This window comes from Melitaea cinxia, chromosome 15 (assembly GCF_905220565.1).
Source record: "Melitaea cinxia chromosome 15, ilMelCinx1.1, whole genome shotgun sequence".
Taxonomy (NCBI): domain Eukaryota; kingdom Metazoa; phylum Arthropoda; class Insecta; order Lepidoptera; family Nymphalidae; genus Melitaea; species Melitaea cinxia.
In genome coordinates this window covers 1161037-1181550 of record NC_059408.1, presented here as the reverse complement: position 1 = coordinate 1181550, position 20514 = coordinate 1161037, and the positions used below count along the sequence as shown (strand labels likewise).

General features: G+C 35.2%; 4 protein-coding genes across 4 annotated transcripts; 3 read left to right on the top strand and 1 right to left on the bottom strand.

Annotated features, from left to right (window-relative positions):
- The first annotated feature begins 365 nt into the window (after window positions 1-365).
- Window positions 366-1636, top strand: LOC123660300 (40S ribosomal protein S26). Its single transcript, XM_045595403.1, has 3 exons — window positions 366-476; window positions 676-853; window positions 1444-1636. Exons 1-3 carry the CDS (start codon window positions 381-383, stop codon window positions 1608-1610), a joined length of 441 nt encoding a protein of 146 aa, XP_045451359.1. The 5' UTR covers window positions 366-380; the 3' UTR covers window positions 1611-1636.
- Window positions 1637-8318: 6682 nt separating this feature from the next.
- On the top strand, window positions 8319-10043 carry LOC123660561 (E3 SUMO-protein ligase ZBED1-like). The gene has a single exon (XM_045595618.1). It carries the CDS (start codon window positions 8319-8321, stop codon window positions 10041-10043), a length of 1725 nt encoding a protein of 574 aa, XP_045451574.1.
- A 655-nt stretch (window positions 10044-10698) lies between these two features.
- Window positions 10699-13028, bottom strand: LOC123660326 (PEST proteolytic signal-containing nuclear protein-like). The gene is made up of 4 exons (XM_045595428.1): window positions 12899-13028; window positions 12626-12784; window positions 12100-12355; window positions 10699-11370 (listed from the first exon to the last, which is right to left on the bottom strand). Exons 1-4 carry the CDS (start codon window positions 12924-12926, stop codon window positions 11208-11210), a joined length of 606 nt encoding a protein of 201 aa, XP_045451384.1. The 5' UTR covers window positions 12927-13028; the 3' UTR covers window positions 10699-11207.
- A 450-nt stretch (window positions 13029-13478) lies between these two features.
- On the top strand, window positions 13479-20302 carry LOC123660274 (CDK5RAP1-like protein). The gene is made up of 7 exons (XM_045595369.1): window positions 13479-14013; window positions 14300-14450; window positions 15276-15490; window positions 15599-15729; window positions 16650-16806; window positions 19094-19221; window positions 19823-20302. The coding sequence occupies exons 1-7, from the start codon at window positions 13479-13481 to the stop codon at window positions 20210-20212; spliced, it is 1707 nt and encodes a 568-aa protein (XP_045451325.1). The 3' UTR covers window positions 20213-20302.
- The last annotated feature ends 212 nt before the right edge of the window (window positions 20303-20514 follow it).

The window sequence follows — 20514 nt, the reverse complement described above, 5'->3', positions numbered from 1 at the left end:
ATAATTTATACAAATCTAACACTATTTAGCAACAAAAATAATGTTACATGCAACGATTGAATGAAATATTTTTTTAATGAAATGACGACAGAATATACAAAAACGTATTAGAAAAATTAATAACCACAGACAATATATAACAAGCAAAGAATATAAACATAATGAATGAATGGACAAATAAATTAATATTTTAAAATCATCGTGTTATTTCTCTACGTAATAGGTATAAAAAAAGCCTTCATAGGTTTTTTTATTAATTTTTATTTATCTAAAGTAATACTTAATGCACAAGCATAAGGTTTTAATTCCAAAATAAATAGATCTAATGAATTTCTTGGTCATGGGCATAGACAATTTATACAAACATTAAAGTCATCTCTATGACCGGAAACTTTTTACCGTTCATTCCTGGTTGTCTCTATCAAAAGAATCTTTTCCATCGTTCTTCGTTTACCGTATCGGAGGTTATAAAAATGGTGCGTAAGTTTTTAATGTATATCCTTTTATATTATTAGTAGAAAATTGCCAAAATCTCGATTAACTTAATGAAAAACTAATACAAATCGTCGCAAGTGTGAATTAAAAGGAATTTCAGTGATACCGATATGATTCGGACGCGTGGTGATTGTCAAGTAGTGTGGACATGTGGCTTCAAGTAAGGAATTTTGTTTTCAGACTCGCAAACGCCGTAATGGAGGACGCGCCAAACACGGCCGTGGGCACGTAAAGGCTGTGAGATGCACGAACTGCGCCCGTTGCGTTCCTAAGGACAAAGCTATCAAAAAGTTTGTGATCAGAAACATTGTCGAGGCAGCCGCTGTCAGAGACATCAACGAGGCCTCCGTGTATGCTTGTAAGTAGTCGTGGATTAAATAATTTATTTAAACATTAAATATTAATCTAAATAATAATAGTGCATATTTAAAATACATACACCGAGTTGCACGAAAAGAAATTAAAATTTAAGTAGTGGTTAAACTAATTTAGTCGCAAGATTTGTATGAAATCCTTGTGATTAAATTAGTTCAATCTCTACTTAAATTTTAATTATGTTTCGTGCAACTTGGCGTTAATAAATAACCTGTTCGCTTAAAATCTCTACAAAGGCCTTTATAAAAGTACATAGCTATTATGTATGTTGGTATTAATCCATAATTATAGTTATTTACTTACATAACTCCTACATAGAGCAAGAGGTCTATGCCCAGCTGTGGGACAGGTGTGTTACAGACTGAATCATTTGTTGTCATAAATATATAATTATTGCAAATGTTAACTTGAGAAAGGAAAAAAAGCTGCACTAGAAGTATGATGAAGATGTAGTAGATGTATGTAGATGAAGTGTTCTAACCGATTTTAATTTAATATGAATATAACCATAAGTGATAGTACAGTTATAAAAGGAAAAATATTTATAAAATTAATTTTCAATAATTTTTCCAGCATTCCAGCTCCCGAAGCTGTATGCAAAGCTCCACTACTGCGTGTCATGTGCTATCCACAGTAAGGTAGTACGGAACAGGTCTAAGAAAGACAGACGTATCCGTACTCCGCCTAAGAGTACCTTCCCCCGGGACATGGCAAGACCACAAAATGTACAGAGGAAGTAACTTTAATTAAAATAATATTATAAAAATTATTTTGTTTTATTTTTGTTTCATACAAATTCACCTTAACGTATTCATGAAAGAGTTAAAAAAATTTAAAATCTTATTTAAAAATTAGAACAAATACTATAATTTCTTTATATCCAAATATAAAAAGTTTTAAAATGGTATATTTCTTAAGTTAACCATTTCCTTTGAAGGAGATTAAGGAGAAATATAATATTTTATTATTAGTTTTTACATTCACTTTATTTTTTCTGTAAAATATAGTCCTAAAATAAAAACATATTTCTTTCAATTAAAATTAATTCTGGTCTAGGCAGTTTGAGTTGAGAAAGGTTGTTCTTGAGTTTTGTTTTAGTTAAGCTGCAACACTGATTGACAACATTGATACTTTTATGTTTGAAACAATTATCTTGATAAAAAAGTTCTTACTACAAGAAAATTGTAACCATTCAAATCTGTAAAATAAAAAGATTTTCTATATATTTCAATTTGTATTACTATTTATTTATTTAACGCCAACAAGATAGACACTGACAATAGACAGATATAATCATAAACAAAGTATCATAAAAGGTAAGCGTTATCTTAACATTCATTCTATTAATTTAAGCACTTATACATAAATATTATTATAACAAACAATATTAATTAAAATACATTAAAAAAACACTTCCAATATAGTTCAATAAAGTCCCGATCAATTGACTATACTGTTGAAATGAAAAACAATTTGATATGGTTTGATTATAAAATTAAATTAACATTAATGAATGAATCGCTGTTTAAAACTATTCTGAAAATCTATTTACATAAATTAAAAAAAAATGATATATAATAATTAGAGAATTAAAAAAAAAAAAAACATTAAGGAACTATGTCATGCAATTAAAAAAAAATCATCAGCAATTATATATTTAAATATTGATAAGTTACTCGAAAAAATGTCAGTAGAAACATTTGAATCGGGTTTTACCTTTTTTTTCAATGTTTTTTCTGCAATTACATTTGTAAAACGAATTAAAACTCATCATCAGCCTGTTAATTGGTGAAAGGCGTCCCTGTCGAGTACAGGTGAATTTTTCTACAAATGGAGTAAATGAAGATGGTCTTGCTGCTCTTGAAGGGGCATGAATTTTTTTTATTTAATAAGTAAGAGCTGTCAATGACACCATTCACCAACTTGTGCAGAAACACAAGATCGTGGAGACGTCTTCGATTCACAAGTGGTGGAAGTTTAAGATACTTTAGTTTTTCCTCGTAACTATTGAGCGACCTACGATGTATGTCATGATAAAAGGAGAGGTGCTGTAGGAATCTTTTCTGTACCTTTTCAATTCTATTACAGTAGATATCGTAATAAAGATTCCACACGATACTACTATACTCCAAGTTGCTACGAACTAGTGTTGAATAAATAGTAATTTTTGTCTGGGCGTTTTTGAAATCTTTACGATTGCGGATTATAAAGCCAAGGGTCTTAAGGATTTTGCTGACAATATTGTTAATATGAACACGGAAACGGAGTCGATCATCAAGCATTATCCCCAAATCACGCACATGAGACACCTTTGATAAAATGCTGCCCTCAATGAAGTAAGACCTTCTAAGCGTGGTTTGCTTTCTCGAGAAAGAAATAATCTGGAACTTATCCGTATTAAGGACCATGCCATTGCTTCGACACCATAATACCAATTTGTTTAAGTCGCCCTGCAAAAGTAAAGCATCAGCATTGGAACAGATTGGTCTAAATATCTTAAGATCGTCAGAAAATAAATAACAATTTGAATTTATGAAATAGCTGCTGATATCGTTAATGAATATGCTAAATAATAAAGGTCATAAATAGGAACCTTGACGACCTGTACGAGCGGCAAATTAAAAAGAAGCATAACCGTTAACGACAACAGTCGGTGTTCTGTTTGTGAGGTATGATTGGAACCAAGCCAACAGTGGTCCCTCTATGCCGATGTTTTTTAGTTTATTCGTTAAAACGACATGATCAACCTTGTCGAAGACCTTACTGAGATCAGTGTATATTGCATCCACGGATTTGCCATCATCAAGAGCTTCAGTAATGTCTTCAACAAAGGAAACAAGATTCGTGAAAATGCTATTTCATTCATATCGTAAATATTAGATTCATTCGTAAACTCAAAAAACTAAATCAATTTATTAAAATTGTTTCATAAAATTGATTTTTTATTTTTATTTTAAATTTATTGAATGTTGTTATACAGAATGGAGATGACAATACAACGATAACTTTGACATCGAATATATAGTGATATTCCAAGCCCACATACAAAAAATCAATAAAATACATCCAGTAATTTAGTCACAAAATATGATTTTTCATTTTTTAAAATTACTACGTGTTGTATAACATTATTAACAGGTTCCCTGTCCCATGAATCATATATGATTCATGGGACATATTTTGTACCAATTTTTGTACGTTCATGAATCACATATGATCAAATATAGAAGCAAATTTGCTTGAATTTTTTTTATGGACGTATCAGTATAAATACGGTATTTGGTATTTGGACGTGTGGGATACATCGTCAAAATAGAAAAAATGAAAAAAACTGTAGTGATTTATTATATATATTTATTTATCAAAGTTATTTTCCAGCCTGAAATTAAACAAATTTGTACGAAATCAGTCTTTATTAGGAACAATATTTATCACGAAGTTACTAAAAAATATAGTAAAAAATTGAAAAAAAAAACAGCATTTGGCCTCAGTGTGTCTCATTGAAACATTTCAAACAAAATGTTTTTTTTTTTTACATTTTACACATTCGTTGTTTACTTGTTTTAGCTAGCAAAGGATTTCCTTCGGCCTTTTTGTTAGCATAACAGATGACACAACGCCTCCTTACGAGTTTTCCATCTCAGTTAGAGCGTGTCTTTCTGATGATGTTGAAGGCAGAGTGGATATTCTTGCTGGCTGTTTTTTTTCATGACCAAGTTGCCAAGCCAATGACGTGTCATTGCTTCCTGTACATCTAAAACCGAAATTGAAGAACCGGTAGCCTCTTCGAAAATCACTTTGGTATTCACTATTGCTGTTTGAAAAATCAAATCATAAGCTACTTTTTTATACCACGTCATACTTTTTCTTAGAGGGGAATGGTAACAGCTCAGTTGATCTGCAACATCAATGCCTTACTTAGCGTCGTTGTAATCCATAACCATGTTTGGTTTTTTTGATTCTCCTCTCCAAGATGTGACATCCGTCATTTCCTTACCATGGCAAGTGGAAATCATCAATACATCACGCTTATCGTGCCACTTCAAAACAGTTACAAAGCTGTCCATTTGCTTAGCAACGACATCACCTCGTTTTAGTTTTTCCGAATGATATCTTTAGGCAAATTTACTTTGTTTTTACGCAAAGTTCCACATAAATCTGTATGTCTATCCTTTAGGTATCTAGCTAGAGCTACCCCGGTTTAGTAGTTGTCGGCAACAATCAATCTACCTTTATTTAGATGTGGAAGACACATAGCCTTACCACAACATTCTGGTTTATCCAATCCTTCAATAGCCGATCCAGATCCCGCATGAATAGAATAGGACCATGTATAACCATTAGTAGAACACATTTTGTAAATTTTGTGCCATTTGTTGTCTCTGGTCTTCTTTTTGCACAGATAATTATATGAATCAAATATGATTCATGAGACGTATAACGATCCGATACGTTATGATACGCTCATGAATCATATAAGCGTCATGATTTTTTTAAATTGTTTTAGGGTCGTTTCGTCACTGTTACGATTTCATAATAACTTAATAAGCCCTTAAAAATATCAAAAATTATGTATTTGCAAAAATGACCCGGGACATTATTAGTGCCAAAAAGTTGATTGTATGGGGACAGGGAACCTGTTAAAGGGTCACCCGCAGGTTAACGACCCTTTGAACGCGATCGGTACAAACGATCGATTCGTCTTTAAAAACGTGCAAAATTGTTATCTATTTTGGTAAGTCAGTAATATGTTAAGACATATTAAAAACATTTGTTAAATAGTTTTAATATTCAGTATGTATATGTATAAATAGTAATAATCGCATTGTAAACACGAGAAGGAATAACAAAATTGTAACACCAAGTTTCCGACTGCGCAAAGTAAACGTTTCCATTCTGGGTCATGGTATTCGCATGTATAATAAAATACCACAAACGATTTTGGAATTGTCTCAACATAAATTTAAAACATTTTTGAATATCATATGGATTCGAACCCGCGTCTCCGACTGACCGTGTCAGTCAGAGACGCGGGTTCGAATCCCGCTGGAGCGGTCAATTTTTGATATGATATTCAAAAATGTTTAGAATTCCTAATGTGTGGGTAACACAAAAATAAAATCGTACATATAAATTTAAAAGTTTTTATTATAAAAAATTAATAGATAAAGCTTATTACTCGGTGCTGGATTACATAGTTGATAAAGATGTGTGGATTTAGTGACGCTGTATTTCATCTTCTCTGCAGAATCTACATTCCGAATCGGTGGTAGCTTCACTTTTACAAAAATAATAATTTGATTTTAAAGTTTTAATTTGTAAAATGACGATTCGAAAGTGCTCTTGGAGCCATTTGAATAAAGCTATTTTTGATTTTGATTAGATAACGGATAAAATAACCTAATATTTATAAATAAATCATACAACCTATATTTTATTTTACCTGGCAAACGTAACTTATGTTGAAGTCATTTTTATTACTTTCCAACTCAAATGTACACAGAGCCAAATTGTACTCTACTAAAAGGGAATAAGAACAAAATTCCTTTCAATGTCCAGAATATCTCACCTTGCCGTATAATATATTAGTCCAATGTCAAATTGTATTTTATTGGAACTAGATAAGAACTATTTTCCTTTAAATCTCCAGAACGAATATATTTTTGTTCGTATTATACTACACGTTATATTATTTATTTGGAATTTCGATCAGTATGGACAACGCGTTTGTTCGTGTGTGATGTTCGTTATTTTCGTGAGTTTGTTATTTTTAACGATTGCGGTGTTGCGTTTTAAGAAATTTTAAATTTAATTTAGTTGTTTTGTGAGTTTAGTAATACTTTTTTTAAATATAATTAATTAAAATGCCACGAAGAGGACAAGTGTGGAATTATTTTACTGAGGTAGATAAAATTGCAAAAAAAGCAGAATGTAAATATTGTAAAAAGATACTTTCATTTAAAACTACTATATCGAATTTAAAAAATCATTTACAAAAAAAGCATTTAACTATATATGCAGAAATAAGTAGAAAAAATAACAGGAACGAAAATAGCGGTAAGTTTATTTTATCTTGTACCTGTAAACGAGTAACTCTTGTATTTATTTTTGTTATTATACTTTGGATATGTCAGAAACAGCTGTAATCATTTCGATGAAACTTTGTATACAGATATAGTCTTTCATTTTAAGTTTATCTATAATTCCTGTTAAATGTAACTTTACACAAAAATTACATTAAAAAAAAAAACGATAAGGTTATTCGGACACTAGCGTGACTCCAGCCGTAATTTAGCGTGACAAGCGTGACTGGCACTAAGTACAGTTTCAAATCTATTGTGGTTCCGTTTCCGTAATTTAATCACACTGAATACCCCTAGAGTGTTCTTTAGAAGCCGGAGAAGTCACGGAACGAAATTATGCCGATGAACGGTCTAATTTTGAGGTTAGGTTTGGTTAGTTAGTTTTTTTTTTCAAAAAGTATCAGTCAGGCTAGATTACCGCTGGAGTAACGCAAGTGTCTGAATATCCTCAGCCTTCAAAAAATAATTATTGGTGTTTTTTTATGATTTAACCTCCCAAGTAACTTCTACTCACAGAGGTTATGCGGGTGGAATTACAAGTATAAAGCCTCATTGTTCGACTTTATTTTATTGTACTTAGGTGCTAGAATCGCTATCTCTGATGTTTCTGCTAATGAAGACATTGGTGTTGCTGTTAATCCCGGTGTTATTGGTGGCGGTGGTGATGATGTTAGTGATCCAATCGCATCGGACTCCGATGATCGGAAAGTGCATCCTTTTTCTCGTTCAAGTCCCTCATCACAAAATCCGCCAAAAAAGCAATGTGTCAATGCGTCGTATTTATCTAGGCCCTTGTCTACAAATGAAACAGAACAGAAAACAGACTTAATCAAAGCGCCACGAAAAGGACTCATGTGGAATTATTTTACTGAGGTAGATAAAATTGCAAAAAAAGCGGAATGTAAATATTGTAAAAAGATACTTTCATATAAAACTACTATATCGAATTTAAAAAATCATTTACAACAAAAGCATTTAACTATATATGAAGAAATAAGTAGAGAAAATAACAGGAACGAAAATAGCGGTAAGTTTATTTTATCTTGTACAAGTAAACGAGTAACTATTGTATTTATTTTGTTATACTTTGGATATGTCAGAAACGGCTGAAATCATTTTGATGAAATTTTGTATACAGATACAGTCTTTCATTTTATATTCAGCTATAATTCCTATTAAACGTAATTTTACACAAAAAGTATATTAAAAAAAAAAAAATGAAATTTATTATTGATGTTATTGTATGATTTAACCTCCGAAGTAATTTCTATTGACAGGGTTATCGGGTGGGATTCTACAAATGTACCCTAGTATAAAACCTCGTAGTTCAACTTTATTATCTTGTACTCAGGTCCTGGAATCGCTATGCCTGCTGTTCCTGCTAATGTGGACATTGGTGTTGCTGTTAATCCCGGTGTTATTGGTGGCGGTGGTGGTGATGCAATCACATCTGGGTCCAATGATAGTAATGTGTATCCTTTTTCTCGTTCAGGCCCCTCATCACAAAATGCGCCGAAAAAGCAACGTGTCAAAGTGTCGTATTTATCTAGGCCCTTGTCTACAAATGAAAAGACAAACCTGGATAAATTATTGTTGAATATGATGGCAATCGATTGCCAGCCTTTTAGCATTGTCGATGATGAGGGGTTTAAGTCGTTTGTATACGGATTAAACCCAAACTATGAATTACCCGATCGGAAAACGCTGTCTACTACCCTTTTGGCACGTGAGTATGAAGAGCGGTTAGCAACAATTAAATCTGTTGTAAGCACGGAATGCAGCAGTATGTGCATAGCAGTAGACAGTTGGACATCGCGTACAATGCAGCCATACATAGCCATTACCGGTCATTTTATAAATAAAACTACATTGGACTTTAAGTCTATACTTTTACAATGCAGCCTTCTAGATGGAACTCATACGGGAGAAAACATTGCTCAAGCAATTAGTTCAGCAATATGTGAATGGAATTTGACAGATAAAATTAATTTTTTTGTTACCGACAATGCACCAAACATGCTAAGTGCAGCAAACATTTTAGGGTATTCTCATTACGGATGTTTCGCTCATACGATAAATTTGATAGCTAAAAATGCCTTGGCACTTCCCGATGTGGACAGCGCGATAGTTAAAATTAAAAAAATTGTTGCCCATTTTAAGCGCAGTTCTCAAGCAAAAGAGCAACTGCTGCGATATCAAATTAATTCGCAAGGTATAGCTGAAGGAAGTGCACTGACATTAATTATGTCTGTGCCGACAAGGTGGATTTCGACATTTCTTATGTTGCAGCGCTTTGTTCATCTGCAGGAATCTATTAAGGCAACTGTTCCTAATTTGAATGTAGATTTGCCTGTAATACCACTCCAAGAATGGAAATGTTTAGAGCAAATTTGTGAAGTTCTAAAACCTCTTTATGAGGCCACTTTAATTATGAGTGGAGATAATTACTTGACAGCTAGTAAAGCCATGGTTATTACACAGGGCCTTTTAAATATGCATGCGCAAATGGCGTCAAATAATACTTTTTATGAACCCGTCCAAAAATTAGCGAAGGATATTGATGTAGGCCTAAAACAAAGGTTATCGAACATAAATTATAATTTACACATCACCGTGTGTACATTCTTAGATCCAAGATTTAAACAGTTTGCTTTCGATAACGAAACATTAAGAATAACTAAAACGTACATAATTAAAGAGATTTGTAACATAATTGGTGAGGATCAACCGAGTACCATTCCAGAAAGTTGTGCGCCAGAACTTTCCCTTTGGAACGTAATTGACCAAAAAATATCAGCCTCACAGCCACCCCGTTCCACACATACTAAAGTTTCAGAAGAAGTAGACATGTACCTGAAACAAGTTGTCATAAACAGCGAAAGTTGCCCTCTTGAGTGGTGGCGTGGTCATAAAATTATTTACCCATCCTTATTCTTAATATTCGTGAAATACTTCAATATAATAGTGACATCAGTGCCCTGTGGACGTGCTTTTTCCAAGGCGGGACATTTGATTAACGATCGACGTACAAGGCTCACATCGAGTAAAGTGGCAAAACTAATGTTCCTACACGGCAATAAAACCTTTTAAAAATAAAACATTTTGTGTAAATAAAATCAGTGTACAAGTGTATTTAATCTCGATTTTGAACTTTAAATAAAAATGTCAGTAATTATTTTGTAAATAAACTATTTGTACATAAAAGCAATGGACTTCTAAGTACGCCTCACTTTTTTCTAATAGTGACCTGGAAGTATTTAATTTATAATAATAAAAAAAATATGATAATCGATATATTGTAACATCAGTTACATAATAAGAAAAGAGGAATATTATCAAAATTATAAAATTTTTAGTGATAAAACTTGTACTCGCTAGTATTAAATAATTTATAATATGTGCGAGCTTCAAAACGCGTCGTTGTAATTTAATATTATAACGTAAAAAATAATAGGCGTTTTAAAAGTAGCATATTGTTTTTAACGTATTATTATATATAGCCGTTGCGAACATCTCTAAATTAAAGACATTCATAGCACTCGGTTTGTAAATAATTTAAAAAAAAAAAGAGAAGAGCAATAACCGACATATTTATCGACGTTTAAATCGATACAAACATGCCACAAAAATTTTGTGTGGATAGGCCCTATATGATTATATGATTTATTTTTTAAAAACTTTCTTTAATATGAGTAACATAACCATTGAAGCCTCATAGACAAGATACAGAAAATAAACAGGTATGTGATTAATGTAACTAGTTTATTATAAACACTTCAGATAAAACATGTGCTGAATAAAATTTATGAAATTGTTTTTTGTTTAGAGCGACACAAAAAAAGAAATGTAGATCTATTTTAATAGTGACACATAATTCTACAGCAAGTATATCTAAGAACCTTTTTTGCTAGTTGCTGATAGTTTATCTCGCACATAAGCTGATAGTTTCTACCAGCACGATTTAATGAAACAAGCTAAAAAACTAACAGACCATTTCACCTCAACTCAATTACTATAACTTTTTGTATGCAAACAATATTTGACAGACAAAGCAGTTTGATGGCGAAAATATATATAAAAACTTTTAATTATTTAATACCATTATAAGCTAGATAGCTTTATCGTCAACCCGTTAATCAGGCCTTAAATGAGCTTTTTCTAATCCAGATACATCAATAAAATGATTACATTCTATATATTAATGAACATACATAAATTACAATAATACATAGACAACGTATTTTAAATCAATTATCATGGTCCTTTTATTTTATAAATTGTCTGTGGAAATTTGATTTGTGGCTTGTCTGCTGTTTCCAGTGCTTGCTTTAGATTTTTCTCAAACACTTTCTTAGCGTCACAGAAACCTTGTTTCGTCTTCCCAAATGAATTTGGACCAGCTGATGTTGGTGTTTCCCTGTTAACATAAATATTATTATATATTGTAAGCTGTATTGTAATGGTTTGTTCTTAAATTAAAAAAAAAAAAAAAAGACTTTAATTTATGTATTTGGGTAGATACGTACGTACCCAGCTTTTGATAGAAAAATAATAATTAAAATGCATAATCCCAGTAAAGTTATGAGGTAGCACACAAAAAAAAGTACAATTCAATTGAGAACCTGATTTTTGAAGTTTGTTAATGAACAATTTAAAAAGTAAATTTGTTGAATACACATTTTGTTTTATGAAGCTATTCACAAGAGCAAGAGGTTAAAAAGCTAATTCAGACTAATAAAATTATTAAAATCATAAATACTAAACAATATATACAACTGAAAGTGATTTTAAAGTGGAAATACTCAACAAAAATTGTGTAACTGTTTTCCTTTTTACTAATAATAGAACATTAAGGATATCTTTCACTGTTAGTGGATAATACTATTTGCAGGATGACAAACAAGAGTACGGTTCACCTGATGGTAAGCGATTACCGTAGCCTATAAACGCCTGCAACACCAGAAATGTCATAACACATTGCAGACTCTACCCTCAGTCCCCCAGGAGCTCTCGTCACCTTACTCACCACAGGAACACAACACTTCATAAAAGCAGTATTATTTGGCTCTGTTCTTCTGTAAGATCGAGGGCCTTCCAACAACTAATGAAATAAGCCCTAAACAGTTTCATTTCTCTCTTTATTTACCTGCCAATATTCCTCATTCTCATCCGTGCCTCCGCCGGCATCTCCTCAGGTTCTTCATCATCATCAGCATTGAACACTGACGCTACCGTTGGTTTCGGTTTCTCTATAGCCTTTGATGTCGCACCAAGAGTCATCTTAATTGGTGCTTTAGGTTTCGAAAAACCAATCGAGATCTTGCTGATGCGTGGAGGAGGCGGCGGCGCTGGTACTTCTTCATCAGATTCCTCCCAATTATCACCGGCATAATGGTTCTTTTCTAAATCCCATTGTACCCATTAGCTTATATTAGTAAAATATTGAGAGCATTGACATCAATTTTATTGTATATCTACTTATTTACTATTTATTATTTTCGTGATTTATTATGTAGTTACAAATTTAACTAATGAAATAAATAGGTTCATGCAGCCATACAGGAAAAAATTTAACATGCCTATCATTTTATCATGTCACACATTCAAATGCGTTTAACACAGAAAGCTTAAATAAAGAAAGGTGTATTTGCCAATGTTTGGGAATAACATACCTTCGATTTCTACCTTGTCTCGACTTTTATTAGGCCTCTCCGAGTGGGTGAAGCTGGATGCTGGTGAGCGATTCCGCCTAGGAGACCGCGATCTCGATCTCGACCTCCCATCTCTCTGCTTGTGCTTTCTATAATCATCACGCGCTGATCGCGAAGACCCTGCCAATGCGAAAACACTGGCAAAGATAAATAAAAATATATAAATTTTGAGTAAAAGATCTAAGTGAAATGTTGTTTAAGTCTTTACGTTTTATAACATTTATATCCGAGTACCTTTGTGTTCTTTGTAGCGATCGCTCATCGTTATTATTCTCTTTATTATTCAATCGTTAAAGAATGAAAAATTAGACGTTTTTAGCATTTTCTACGCAACGCAAGTAGTAGCCATAAGAATATGTCAATCGGCCATTTTGTTTTTATTTTTTAAGGCGATATAAATTTTTTGGTAGTTTTAGTTATTTTTGTTTTTTTTTTACAAGCATAAACATTTTCAATAAATATTATAAATATAATATTTAATTATTGAGAACAAATTGAATTTTAAATAAAAAATTGAGATATGTCTAAAAGCCACAATTTAGGTTTTTCGTCTAATAAATAACATGAAAAACTTAAATTTCCAAATGTAAAGTTATTTTTTAAAATTAAAAATAGGTACATAATTATAATATCAAATTATAGATTTGACTACAGAAGTATACACCATTGGTATACACAGACTACAAATTTCAGAACAATACACTAATGTCAAATCTCAGCTGATGTTGTTTTGAGGTTATGCTGATTTTATAATATTTTTTTGTTGAATAAAAACAAAAAATCGTCGAATGCAACAGCATATAATTTCAGTAAAATGTTATTTTTGCAAAATGGAAAGCGATTCCTTCGTTATGTCAGTGCTTCATACAAATGTCGTTGCAAATCGAACGCAACACTGAGTACTCTAAAAAACAAGTTAAAACACGGCCCAGGTCTAAAAGAATTCATAGAAGAGTCAAATGGGATATCAGAAGTGATTACACATCCACCACACATACCTTATTTACCCGATAACATTCAGAATACTACGAAACGAAAAGTTTACTTTGATGTTTACGGTTGCCAAATGAACCTCAACGACACTGAAATAGTCTGGTCTATATTAAAAAATGAAGGTTTCGAGAAGACAGAAGTGGAAAATGAAGCTGATATTTTCCTTGTAATGACGTGTGCTATAAGAGAAGGAGCTGAGACCAAGATATGGCACCGTTTAGACCATTTAAGAGGTTTTAAGAACAGACGTGCATCTTCGAAGAATAAAAACAAACCAGTTAAAATTGGTATTCTAGGATGTATGGCGGAGCGGTTGAAGGAGAAGTTGTTAGAGAAAGAAAAGTGTGTAGATGTTGGTAGGTTTGTTGAACTAACACATTTTTCTCATGGCCCCCAGTATACATATGCATATAATCACAAAGGCTCAGACTACAAAAAACATAACTTATTTGAACTTGCAAACAACTCTTCATCCAATCTCTTCTTATCATTTCTTTTATAAATGCTAAAATAATAAAATAACTTCTTGAAAGTTCACATAGCTTATGTTTAGGAATTAAAATTGTTGCAATAATATTACTTTTTTTTCAATGATAATTAAAAAAAAATCAGTATGAAATATAGTTCAACTTGTAATTATAGTTGCTGGACCAGATAGTTACAGAGATCTACCACGGCTCTTAGCTTTAACAGAAAATGGACAAACGGCGGTCAATGTGCTTTTGTCCTTAGATGAGACCTATGCCGATGTTGTTCCTGTCAGATTGAATCAAGACAGTATTTCTGCTTTTATGTAAGTGTATCTATAAGTGTTTCTATTCTTGTGATAATTTCCAAAAATTTCACCAATTAAATTTGTACGTAAATTTAATTATTGAGTTCTCCAAAACATAATTTAATAATAATTAAAGTTTAGTATTTTGGTAAATGTCAGATTACTAATTTAAATTGATGATTAATTATATTATGTTATGGTATTGAGTTATAGTATTAAACATACAGTATTAATCCTTTATGAAGTTGAATATATAAACCTAAGTATAATCTTAAGTATTTCCTGTAAACTATCGTTTATATTTTACTCTTTAAATGAATATCTTAAGAGATATCTAAGATTTTATTTTTGTGTTACCCACATAACACAAAAATAAAATCTTAGATATTAAAAATAGCACGGTGTCGTCTCCTGTCAAAGATTTTCATTGTAATATGAAACTTTGAATAGTTGCGGGTTTCTGTAAAGAGCTCACTATAGACGGCGCCACGGTTCGCTTAAACCGAAATTAAAAATTATAAATAAGGGTGCATCGTTCCATAGCTTAATTGGCTAGAGCGCCGACACGGTAAGTCGGAGACGCGGGTTCGAACCCCGCTGGAGCGGTCAATTTTTGATATGATATTCAAAAATGTTTAGAACCTTAAGAGATATTGTTAGATACAAAAAGGTTGATGAAAGCATCACCTACACGGTGCTCTCGTTGCCGCTATAATTGTTTTATTTATTATTATAAAATACAATAATTTTAACTACAACACTACTATTACTACACATGAGAAGCCTGGGCTGCTGGTACTTGATAAATGAGATTTTTTTTAAAATATTGTCCTTCAATTGTAGCTCAATCATGCGCGGCTGTGACAATATGTGCACATATTGCATAGTCCCTTTCACACGGGGTCGTGAGAGGTCACGACCTGTGTCCTCTATAGTCGATGAGGTCAGGCACCTCTCGGAATGTGGTGTGAAGGAGGTCACCCTGTTAGGGCAGAATGTTAACAGCTACAGAGATATCACTGAAAGGACTGAGAAATATGACACTCATTTGGCTGAAGGTAAAATTGAAAATTTTTTAAACAAAAAAACTTTATTTAAATAGACAAAAAAATCAAATGCTCTTTTTGGTTATTTTGTATTTTTCGTTTTAATTACGAATTTTTAAGGCTTCAGAACAGTGTACAAACACAAAAAAGGAGGACTGAGGTTTGCAGATTTACTGGATAAAGTTTCGTCTGTCGATCCGGAAATGAGAATAAGGTTTACTGCAGCGCACCCTAAAGATTTTCCAGATGAGGTAATGATGTAAGGATTTAGTAATAAATTAACGATTGTTACCCCATCAGCATTTACCAAGATCACCTTTGATGTCACCAGCAGTAACAATAAATTGAAACAGCACTTACACGACTCCTTCAGAGATGGTGTTGTACTAGTTTCTGTATCACGCTGAAGTTCGTTGCCGTGGATAGATTGCAAACTAATAATGTTTACAATAAGCCCTAGTTACTAGCTCGCTAGTAACTAGCCCGTTGGCGCAGTTTGTAGTGGCCCTGCTTTCTATTTCGCAGGTTGCGGATTCGATTCCCACCTGAGTCTGGGTGTAATATTAGTATTTATATATTTATATATGTAATATATGTATGTATATTAAATGGTCACAGCCATGGATTGTACCTGTTGCGCTGGCAGTTGCGGGTACGATCCCCGCTCATGACAATCATTTGTATTGGCCATACAGGCCGTAGTCTGGGTGTTTGTGCAGTCCTTGTGGGTTTCCCCACCGTGCCTCGGAGAGCACGTTAAGCCGTCGGTCCCGGTTGTATCATGTACACCTGAAAGCGATCGTTACTCATAGTAGGTAATATATCCGCCAACCCGCATTGGAGCAGCGTGGTGGATTAAGCTCTGATCCTTCTCCTACATGGGGAAAGAGGCCTATGCCTAGTAGTGGTATATTACAGTTTGAAGCAGGATATTAAAAAAAACAGTTCTAACAGTCGGCTGTTACCTGTAACACAAGCATGAAGTTTCTTATCATTGGAACAGACGACCGTGTGTATATTATAAGATAGAAGAGTTTGTCCATAGTCACACTGTTGTTACCATCCTATGCGCAACAGTGTTGCTAGCTGTGATATGCTGCCCACATTGCCATTTTGATAGCCATTATATGTAATATGTTCAGTTTTTATAGGGTGCAAATTATATTGCTAGGTGTTACAAGTAATATCAGAGAGGCCCAACATCTGCAAACTTCTACACCTGCCCGCACAGTCGGGCTCTACCGCGGTCCTGGAGCGTATGCGACGCGGCTACACGCGGGAGGCCTACCTGCGCCTCGTGGAGCGCGTCCGGGCCGTGATACCGGGAGGTAGGTACTGGGAGGTAGTGTGAGGTCGTGTGAGGTAGTGTGCCACTGCCGGTGGGGTACTGTGGTGCGGCGCGGCTACACGCGGGAGGCCTACCTGCGCCTCGTGGAGTGCGTCCGGGCCGTGATACCGGGAGGTAGGTACTGTGAGGTAGTGTGAGGTAGTGTGCCACTGCCGGTGGGGTACTGTGGTGCGGCGCGGCTACACGCGGGAGGCCTACCTGCGCCTCGTGGAGCGCGTCCGGGCCGTGATACCGGGAGGTAGGTACTGGGAGGTAGTGTGAGGTCGTGTGAGGTAGTGTGCCACTGCCGGTGGGGTACTGTGGTGCGGCGCGGCTACACGCGGGAAGCCTACCTGCGCCTCGTGGAGCGCGTCCGGGCCGTGATACCGGGAGGTAGGTACTGGGAGGTAGTGTGAGTTCGTGTGAGGTAGTGTGAAGTAGTGTGCCGGTGGGGTACTGTGGTGCGGCGCGGCTATACGCGGGAGGCCTACCTGCGCCTCGTGGAGCGCGTCCGGGCCGTGATACCGGGAGGTAGGTACTGGGAGGTAGTGTGAGGTCGTGTGAGGTAGTGTGAAGTAGTGTGCCGGTGGGGTACTGTGGTGCGGCGCGGCTATATGCGGGAGGCCTACCTGCGCCTCGTGGAGCGCGTCCGGGCTGTGATACCGGGAGGTAGGTACTGGGAGGTAGTGTGAGGTCGTGTGAGGTAGTGTGCCACTGCCGGTGGGTACTGTGGTGCGGCGCGGCTACACGCGGGAGGCCTACCTGCGCCTCGTGGAGCGCGTCCGGGCTGTGATACCGGGAGGTAGGTACTGGGAGGTAGTGTGAGGTCGTGTGAGGTAGTGTGAAGTAGTGTGCCGGTGGGGTACTGTGGTGCGGCGCGGCTATACGCGGGAGGCCTACCTGCGCCTCGTGGAGCGCGTCCGGGCTGTGATACCGGGAGGTAGGTACTGGGAGGTAGTGTGAGGTCGTGTGAGGTAGTGTGCCACTGCCGGTGGGTACTGTGGTGCGGCGCGGCTACACGCGGGAGGCCTTCCTGCGCCTCGTGGAGCGCGTCCGGGCCGTGATACCGGGAGATAGGTACTGTGAGGTCGTGTGAGGTCGTATGACACTGCCGGTGGGGTACTGTGGTGCTAGTACGACATGAAGTATGTAATCTCAAATCTTTTATAAATTAGTAGGTCAATTTTTATACTACAAAGGTAACCAACGAGCGTACGGTCCACCCGATGATAAGCGGTTAGTGCTCCCACACACGTACAATAATTGTAAGTTGGCCGACTACCGAACAACTAAATTGCGTACGTTTACAATTCAGTTGATCAAATTTGTTTTGTTGGTTGGTTAGCCGCAGACTATTCGATTTAATCAGTGACAGTGTTGCTAGCGCGGTGCGTGTGCGTGAAAATGCGAAAAAAAAAACGCTATAATTGCTCTAATAATAAAAAGAAGACGAAAACAAAATAGAAAATTTTGGATGCACCCTATATTAAGTAACGTTCGTCTTTTGATGAGCTCGTATATCTAATTGGGCCAGCAATAATAAAAAAGGACACCTTTCCGACTCGCTATAGCCGTTGAAGAAAGGATTTTTTTTAAATATAATTAATATATATCCACGGGCTTTTGAAACCCATGTCCTTTGGTATTTCTAAAACATGCTATTTTTTTTAAATTAAGGTTCATCTATAAGTTCTTCTACTTTTTCGTTTGCAACAACTGATCGGGACGCAGACGTCATACCCGTCGACTAAGATCCGGGCGTAGGGAAATCACGCACACGCGTGTAGTCGTCTTCCATCTTGCCGTGCGACTGGCCAACTAAGTTGGATAGTCAGCGAGCTTGTATAAGGTAACCGTGCTAACGAACAGTTGGACCAATTTTTAATTGTACGTCGATCGGAACTGAATTTCGATTCTGATACGATCGGTATCCAATTAATTAGTTGGACAATTTAGTTGAGATGTGCGGGCTAGCATATCTCACTATAGCTATTAGTATACTCTGCGATTTAGTCGGCCAACTTACAATTGTATGTCTGCGGGAGCACTTAGCGTAGCTTATAGAGGCCTGCAACACCAGCATTATTGCAACCTCGCTAATGACTCTACACCCAAAACTCACCAGGAGCTCACCGCAGGAACACAAAAGTATTTGAGAACAGTATCATTTAGCTGTGATCTTCTGTAAGGTCGAGGTACTTCCCCATTCCGTCTGCTCGAAATTGTGAGCAAGATATTTCCTTCTGTACCCTACCTTGATAAAATTAACTAATATGTAACGTTACTAGTTGGCTTGTCAACGGACATGATCAGCGGGTTCTGTGGGGAGACGGACGCGGAGTTCGAAGAGACTCTCTCTCTGATGGAGCTCGTCGATTACAACGTGGCCTTCCTCTTCTTGTACAGCATGAGAGAGGTAGGTTCATTTTATTTTTGTAATATGCCCGGTTCCAACATTCAAAAAATGATTATTTATATGTAACACTAGCTGACCCGGCAATCGTTGTCTTGCTGCTAAACGCTATTAAAAATAGGGGTTGATGGTAGAGGGTTGAAAATTTAGGGTTGTATGTATTTTTTAATGTTGTATCATAAAAAAATAGAAATTAAAGATTTTGTCTAAAAAATAAAAAAAAATTTAGGGGTGGACTACCCCTAACATTTAGGGGGATGAAAAATAGATGTTGGCCGATTCTCATAGATACCGGATAAACACAAAAAATTTCATCAAAATCAGTCAAGCCGTTTCAGAGGAGTATGGCAACGAAAACTGTGACACGAGAATTTTATATATTAGATAATGTATGTAAACAATCATCGTAATAAATTTTGTTAGTTAGTACTTTTTGGGATTAGCGAATTGTGTGACAAAAAAAAAAAAATTTGGCAATATTAACTCTTTGTTTGTTGTATTCCCCCAAAATATTCAATAATAATGAATAAACAAAAAAAATATAGTGTTTATCTATCAGTCTTAAATACACAGCACTATAAATAAATGCTACATTATTTTACAGAAAACAGCAGCATATCGACGTTACAAAGACGATGTACCGGAATCAGTAAAAAAGCAGAGACACCAGCGGATGATCGAACTATACAGACGCAAATGTCAGAAACTAAACAATGCGGAGATAGGAAACATACACTTAGTACTTGTAGAGGGTATTGTACCTAAAACTGGTCAAATAATGGGTAGAAACGAATTTTATATCAAGGTAGTATTCGATCAGATGGAAATACCCTCAGAGTGTGGAGTAAAGGGAGTGAAACCAGGGGACTATGTGGGCGTTAGGATTGTTGCAGCGAAGTGTTCGGTCTTGTCTGGAGTTCCGCTGTACCATACTAGTATTAGGGAGTTTTATAAGGAGTATAGTTGGGGGGAGAGAGCTGCTTTGAGGGTATAATGTAAATTAATTTTTATATTGTTTCAAAATTATGTAAAGTAATAATAGATTGCAAATGAATAAGTTGTAAATAAAGATATAAGTGTAAAATAGTAGTTTCATTTATAAAATATCGCTAGTTTTAATCTGAGTGTATTTTAATAATAATTAAATAATCATTATACAAAATCTTTGTTATAAAAGAAATAAACTGCAAAGTTTTTAATACTACAAAATACATTAGTTTTTTTTTTTTTTTAAATCTATGCTCTATGTCTGGAACTTGTAAAAAATACAAAATATTTAGATGTGTCACTCAAAGT